The following is an 8,358-nucleotide window of genomic DNA, read 5'->3' as shown; positions in this document are numbered from 1 at the left end:
TTTCTCTCCTATTCCAGTCCACAGTGCTATCAAAGTAATTTTCTTTAATCTAAAAAGGTTACTTACCTATTCGATCAACTCCAGTTATTCCCTGTTGCTTCTAGCTTAAAATATAAACAGTTTGGCTTTTAAAGCCCTTGACAACCTTACCCCTCCCTACTTATCTTTCCCATCTTGTTTGATACTGTTGTTTCCTCCATTATACTCTGTCATCCAGCTAAACTGGCATGCTCTCTGTTTTTCACAAATGACACTCCATCCTCCATTTCAGTGAGTTTGTACTGACCATTTTATATGCCTCTTTCCTTACCTATGCCTCTCTCTTCCTGTAAGATGCAATTTAAACACCACCTTCTGCACAAAACTTTTTCTCATCCTCTCAAGTGCCCTTTTCTCATACTACTTTGTATTTATTTTGAGTATCCATATATGCATGTGTATACATAAATATATGAATGTATATGTGTATATATATGCACATGTATACAATATACATATGTATAATGCAAGAAAACAAATTTGATCTGGTAACTATTACTTCAGAATAGGTAAAATGAGACCTGCAACTAGAATATGGCTTGGGAATAGTATACCTTATTTGAAAGAAATGTGATTTTTTTTGGGGGGTTGCTTTTTGGGTCCAGGGTCACACAACTAGTAATTGTCAAGTGTCTAAAGCTGGATTTGAACTCAGGTCCTCCTGACTCCAAGGCTGGAGCTCTATCTACTGCACCACCTGGCTGTCCCAAGAAACATGATTTTGAACTTGTTTTCATGAGTGGTTGCTTCTATTACATACAGAATAGACAACTGATTAAGAAAGAATTCCCACATTAGTAACCAGTCATTTCCTTAATGCTGAGATAAAATTAACTCATTTTTTTTTCTGATGGTGGTGTTCATTACTCACCAAGTATAGTCACCTATGCTTTGTGCATTTCTGTATTTACACCTGAGGTTGTAGAATATGTTGCTGGCTCCACTGGGTTTTTTCTACGATAAACTTGTTAAAAATATTTATTTTATTCAATGTTATTTATTTTTAAGTCTACATTCTTTCCTCCTTCCTGCCCTCTCCTGCCCAGCTGAGAAAGCAAGAAAAACAGTTGTTATTTTTATTATATTGGCCTACCCATGAGCAATGAACCAAATGAGGTGTTTGTAAAATGTTTAGCATGGTACCTGGTACATAGGAAACACTTTATAAATCCCTAATCTCCCCTCTCCTTCTCAATGGATACTAATAGTACAACTATCATGTTGGAGTAAATTAACTTTTTTTAATATTAAAAGAAATTCTCATACTTGAAAAAGTTAGCCATTGTATTATATCATTACATGCCTGATTACAAGGTCCTGGGTCAGCTTATATATCAGGGTCTCTGTGTGCTATGATTCTGTGTGAAATTGCATTGTGGCACTTGTAAGGTACCTCAAACCACCTTACATTTTTCTTGGACAGGTACTCAATTCACTTAAAGGAAAAGAAAGAAGGAAACTGATACATGATTCTGATTACAATAATAAAGAATTTAGGGTCTCACAGAAGTGTTAATAAAAGGGATGTGAATTTTTATTTTGATTGTTTTGGCATAACACTTTTTGGTACAGTATTTTAATAAAACAATCCACTGAGATATTGCATAGAAAATACACACAAAGATAACATATATACACTTCTTAAAAATAGAATACATCTTGGCAAATTACTTCCAGAATCTGTCACCGCCTTGTACAGTGTTTTGACGTTGAATGTTATGCTAAACCAAACTTGCTGGAGTTCAGAGAAAAATGGTTCCATTAGTTTTTTAAAAAAACAAAAGTTTTCAACTGCCCAGGTGTATAAGGAATACTGGAATGTGAAAGTTGTAGCATTAAATGAATGGAAAGATTATGTCAAAATATTAAAGTTTGAGATCTATGCCATAAAATATTCTCTAAGGAAGAACTCATGGTTTTGGTTACAATCCACAAATGGTTCAGCTGAGTTCACATAATCACTGAAAGATCCATATTTAGAAAGTTAAGTAAAACAGATGGACATCATTTGGGACAGACTAATCTTTCTTGGGGTTATGTTCTTTTTTGAAGTAAGTGGTATGTGTTTTGTTTTTTTTTTTAAAGGAAATTAAAGTACATAAGTCCTATTATAGAGTTTAAATAGGAAGAGAAGCATGATTTTAAGTTATAAGTATTGATTAGGTTATTTGGTAACCAGTTTCATCATTCTAAATATGGCCAAATAGCCAAAAAAAAAAAATGGCCTTTAACATTTGGAAAGGAGAAACGTGGTTTTTGTAGTAACAGTTCAGAACACTAAACTACTATGACAAATATCCCCTGATGCGCATTGTTGGGTGTTCAGAACAATCTTCAGAAAGTTACTGCTCCAGTGTAATAAATAAAGCAAATAACATAGGTTTTCCAAACCTCATTGAAAGCATACGTGCATGCACACACACACACACACGCACACGCACGCACACACACACACTCCCACGCACACACACACTCACACGCACACATACACACACAACACAAATCAACGGAATACTGGAAACAACTCGGCAGTGCCAAGGCAGGCACAAGAAAGAGCATAGCACCATTTTCAAATTGCAAAGTTTACAACTGTTTAGAAGGAAAGGGAAGGGTAAATCTGGATGGGGCAGTTATTTCCACTATGAACATTTTTAAGCTACATGGGTTAATATGGATAGGCAGATACAGCTATATAAACAATGAATGTTGTCTGATACTCAATGGTCCCAGTGGCACTGTAGGACAAGGCTCTAACCCTCATTCGGTAGGTCTCTGCTTCTCGAAGAGGTCGAGTTGTATATACAACTCCTTTCAAGTTTTCATCCCTGAGGGCAAAAGGGACTGTCTGGTCCTCGTCCACCATGAGGAATGTTGTCCTGGGATGCATCACTCCATCCTGCGTGTATGCAACCAGCCGGATTAAATCTTGATTGGCGGCTATTCCAAATGGGAGGGAGACTAGTTTGTATTCCAAGGCGTAAGGGCTTAGGGCACATTCCAAATCATTGGGTGGACAGTTTTTAAGACAGAACCTAGAGACGGTAAACATATACAATACAGATAATTATTTGTCTCTGAATCAAGAGAAAGTATTGTGCAGGTAATTCACATCCATGACAATTTGGGGTTTTACAAAACATAATGCTGTATAATTACAAATTAATGAGGTCTAATCAAAGTTCAAATTCTTGACTCTAAACAGATGCTGAGTGAGTATGAAAGTTTGTTTAAAGTGGCCTAGCCCTCATTTCCATTGGAATTTGAAGTCATATTCAATGCCTAGTGTACAAACAAGGAGTGTAAATATTGCAACAGCTTCTTCCAGATATCGGGCTGGTATTACGTGATTAGGCATGTACTCTTTCTCAAGGTGATAATGTAGGAATAATTACCCAAGATAGATGGTTTATTGGCAATAGGAATTCCTCTTCTCTCCTTCTGCTACCTCCTCTTATAGTTTTCCTCCCCTCCTTCTTCCCTTTCCTCCTCTTCTGTTATAGACTCTGTGACTGCCTGAACTGCTGTCACTCATCTTCACCCTTATCCTTGCTAATCACTTCACCCTAGGGCCTGACTAGGTAGGTGTAGGATGGCAGAAGGACTTGTCTTGGGGTTACCATTGGTTTCATGAGTAGTAGCAACATACCTAGCCCCTCTTCCTTTTCTCCTTATTAAGCCATACCCACTTTCATATCTACTTCCTGTGATTAAAATATCTAAAACAGACTGAGTCTAAGTTTTCCTTTGAAGTATCAATAAATCTTACTTTACTCCTTTGTATATTCAAGGAAGTTACAGGGAACCAACCCAGACAGAAAGTTTCTAAATGATTTACCCTGGAAGGAGTCCCCACACCCCAACAGTCCAATACTCTTATTCCCAGCCCCCTTTTAAAATCTTCATTCTTCACCTTCTGCCCCTTGACCCACCAAGATCCTAATAAACCCATCCTAAGAACTAGTAATATTGACATGTAACTTGGTGAGTCTCTATTTCCACTGTCAAGTAGGTGGTGGAGAAAGTAGGAACAATAGTCTCTGATTTGAGTGACAAGTTTGGGGATATTAGAGGAGGGTAGTTTAGAGGTGACAAAAGGGGCATTTCAAGGAGTACTCTGTTGAAATTCAATATATTTTCCAATAGTAATATCAGTATACGAGGTAGTTAGGTTACAGTACTATTAGAATGATTCTATATTTCAGGTATGTGAAAAAAATAAGTTTCTATGGGTTGATCTATGAAAATCACTACTTATCATACTGTTTCTATGGGAAAATATTTTCCATGTTACAAATAGCTAACTTAGAAATGAAAGTTTCCAACCCTACCCTCCTTGCTGTTCCTCGCACAGGACATTTCATCTCACTTCTATGGATATTTACACTTCCTTTTCTCTCCCTTTTCATCTCAGACTCCTGGTTTCTTTCAATTGCCATCTAAAATCCTACCTTCTGCAAGATGCCTTTTCCTGTCCCCTTAATGTTGTTGCCTTCCCATTGTTGCTAATTTCTAATTTATTCTTTTTGTATCTTGTTTGTACATATTTGTTTGCATGTGGTCCCCCAGTTAGACTGAGTGCCTTGAGAGCAGGGACTACTTTTTTTTTTTACTTAAAAAAACACCTCTAGAATTTAGCATAGTGTCAGGTACATAGTAGATGCTTGATAAATACTCATTGGTTTGATTTGACATCTCATTTGTAAGTTGAGGACTGCTTGTGATGGAAGGTGAACAATGAATTCTATTAAAAAGCTAAATATTAGTAAGTTGTTCCATAAAGTCCTGTTCTGATGCCTCATTTTGGCAAAGAAATGATCCCTGGGTTTTCAGAGGCTAAGCTAGCAGAAGACAGATAGTGGAGGATTCTAAAATACTGGAAAGGCTTGCCTTCCCAGTACCAATCTAGGATAACCAGTGGCAAGGCTGAAATGGTATATTTTGTCATTTGGTTTGATTTGTTCAAAAGAATAAAGGTCAAATATGCTCTCTAGCCGAAAGAAATAACTTGGGCATTTGACCTCCATGGAGTTTCATTTTTTTTTCTTATTTGCAATGGTGAAGGAATTACCTAGTGATCAGCCTACTGCTGATGAGTCTCTCTACCTAATAGCTAGCTGAGTGCTAAGAAAGTAGAAACAGTCTACTACCAGGATTTGATGTGAAGCCTTTCTAGCTTGATAGAATCTGTCTGAACATATATACTGGAAAAAGTCTGTGAAGAGCTCAAGTAGGGTTATTGCCCCAATGTTGTCCCAAAGAAAGTCTCCTTATCTTTGGATAAGGATATCGTGTGTATTTAATGAAGATACGTATATACATGCACAGCCAGAAACATATACATTTCTTTTTGCTACACCATATATGGACATTAAAAGAACCTTAACAGGTCACAGTGCCTGTTAAGTATAAGACATAGTAATAACTCAAAACTTCTTGATTAAAAAGGGATTGACACTATAGCAGAGGTTATTAATCATTTTGGTGTCTTGGACCCCTTTGGAAGTCTGGTAAAGCTTATAGACACTACTGAGAATAATATTGTAAAATGAATAAAATAAAATATATGAGATTACAAAGTAAACCAATTTTATTGAAATATACTTATTAAAATGTGGTTTTTTTTAAATTCACAGACACCAGGTTAAGAACCCTTGTACTACGTAATGCTAAAGAGAATGAAAAAAAAAAACATTGCCATGTGTACAGCAGAATATGAGGATTAAATATAAAACAATAAATTTCCATTTCAAGAAAGCGTATATAATAAATACTGCACATTGTTTTCAAAGCTGTCAAGCTTTTCTTTGCTTCCTTGTAAGTTTTCTTTTGTTCTTTGCTGTGCATTTTTTACTTTATTTTTTTCCCCTCCCTTCCTCCATCCCACCCTAAGGGTTACAATTAAGCTAGGAGATGTGTGTGTGTATGTATACATGTATGTATATATACATACACACAGATACCTATATAGATATTTACAAATATACACTCATACATATATGTGTGTATGACATATACTGTACTATACTAATTTCCACTTGTCATCTGTTTTTCTGAAGGTGGATAGAATCTTCCTTCAAAAGTTCAAGTCTTTCCATGTTTTTCTAAATCAACTAGCTCATCATTTCTTATGCCACAGCAGTATTCCAACCCAATCATATCCTATCTGAGAGACTGTCTGTAAAAGTTGTTCCCCAATTTTCTGCATTCCTTCTATTCTCGGCTACATAGATTTTACTTATACAAGAAAATTTTAACATAAAGTAATCAAAATTATCCATTTTCCACTTCAATAATGCTCTACCTTACAATATATTTTAAGGTATGATACTACTGAATCTGTTTACATCTTTTTTCCCTGATTTCTTTAACGTTCCTGACCTTTTATTCTTCCAAATGAACTTTATTATTTTTCTAACCTCAGTAAGATAATTTTAGTAAATTAATTGGGATGGCATTAAATAAATAGATCAGTTATATAAAATTCTTTTTTATTATATTGGCTTTACCTATCCATGAACAATAACTATTACTTCAGTTATTTAGATTTAAATTTATTTGTACAAAAAGTGTTTTATGTTTATGCTCATATAGTTCCAGTGTCTGTTTTGGCAGGTATTTTATACTGTCTGGTTATTTTAAATGGTCTAAAACAATATTGAATAATATTGCTGACACAGTGTAGTTTTTTCTCTTTTGATTAAATCTATTTTAGCTTTAATTTTGTCTGAGATCATGATTTCTACCTCTGCTTTTTTACATAATAAATTCTACTTATGCCGTTTAGTGTTATTGTATTTCCTGAAAGCAACATATTTTTGAATTCAAAATTTTAATCTGCTATCCATTTCTGTTCTATGAATAAATTCATCCCATTCACATTCTAAGCTATAATTACTTGTGTATTTTCTACCTTCCTATTTTTCCTCACTATCTTTCTTACACTATTTACCCAATCCCTCCTCCCTTCTCTAATTTACTTCTACCTGCTACCTTGTCCTCCTACTCCTTAACCTACCCTTCCCTCTAAGAATCCCTCCCTTATACTCTTTGCCCGCCCTGTCCCCTTGCCCTCTTATTTTTTTCTGAATTTAGAAGACTTTTATACCCTTCTAGACATATGTTGTTCCCTCTTTAACCCATTCCCAATGACAGTAAGGTTCCAGCACTACCAGTCTTCCCCCTATTAGCTTCTTTTGTATCAGTTTTTCCTTTTATGCCTCATTTGTATGAAATAATTACTTCTTTTTATCTCCCCCTACAGTTTTATTTTTTGGGAATCACCCCATCATACTCAGCTCAGCCCATGCCTTTCTTTCAAACTACCCAAATAATGATGACAGTCATAAAAGTACTGATGATATTTTTACATATAAGAAGTAAACAATTTGACCTTATTGAATCCCTCATAATTGGTATTTAATATTTGTTTACCTTATATTTCTCCTGTATGTTATATGTCACATTTTCCCTTAGGTTCTGCTGTTTTTGTCACAAATATCTGAAAGTTTTTCAGTTCATTTAAATGTCCATTTTTTTTTTTTCTATTTAGGATTATACTTAACTTTGCTGGGTAAGTTACTCTTGGTCATAACCCCAGTTCTTTTGTTTTACAGAATAGAGTATTCTAAGACCTACAGTCCTTCAATGTAGTAGTTGCTAAGTCTTTGGTAATCCTTATTGTAGCTCCATGATATTTAAATTATTTTTTTCTTGTTGCTTCTAATATTTTCTCCTTAACCTGGGAGCTTTGAAACTTGGTTATGATATGCCTGCAAGTTTTCCTCCTGGGATATCTTTCGGGTGATCGGTAGATTTTTTTCTATTTCTGCTTTACTTTCTTGTTCTAGAACTTCAGGGCAATTTCCCTTGATAATTTCTTATAATATTGTATCGATTCTTTTTTTTTTTAAATCATACTTTTCAAGTAGTCTATTCTTCTATTGTTTCTCCTCAATCAGTTCTCCAGATCAGTTGTTTTTCTGATGAGACATTTCAGATTCTTGTCTATTTTTCATTCTTTTGGTTTTGTTTTATGATTTCTTGGTGTCTGAGAATATCATCAGCTTCCCTATGCCCAATTCTAGATTTCAAGGAATTATTTTTTTCCTTAAGTTTTTAATTCTCTATTTCAAGTTGGTTGACTTTCTTTTCATAATTTTCTTGATTTTCTTGGATTCTTATTTTTTTCTAATTTTACTTGATCTCTCTTATTTGATTTTTAAAATCCTTTTCAAAATCCTTTAAAATCTTAAAAGGATTTTAAGAAATTTTAAGAAATTTTAAGAAAAAGTTCTTGAAAGAACTTTTTGTTCTTGGGAC

General features: G+C 34.6%; 1 protein-coding gene across 1 annotated transcript in view; it reads right to left on the bottom strand.

Annotated features, from left to right (window-relative positions):
- Nucleotides 1-1,551: 1,551 nt before the first annotated feature.
- Nucleotides 1,552-8,358, bottom strand: part of HMCN1 (hemicentin 1) — a 514,295-nt gene continuing 507,488 nt past the window's right edge. The window contains exon 107 of the mRNA XM_027868406.1: nucleotides 1,552-3,071. Coding sequence (XP_027724207.1) covers nucleotides 2,705-3,071 — 367 coding nt within the window. The 3' untranslated portion in view covers nucleotides 1,552-2,704. The remainder of the gene's footprint in view (nucleotides 3,072-8,358) is intronic.

Source organism: Vombatus ursinus, unplaced genomic scaffold, assembly GCF_900497805.2.
Source record: "Vombatus ursinus unplaced genomic scaffold, bare-nosed wombat genome assembly UNPS02014789.1, whole genome shotgun sequence".
In the NCBI taxonomy this organism is placed as follows: domain Eukaryota; kingdom Metazoa; phylum Chordata; class Mammalia; order Diprotodontia; family Vombatidae; genus Vombatus; species Vombatus ursinus.
This window is presented reverse-complemented; position numbering and strand designations above follow the sequence as displayed.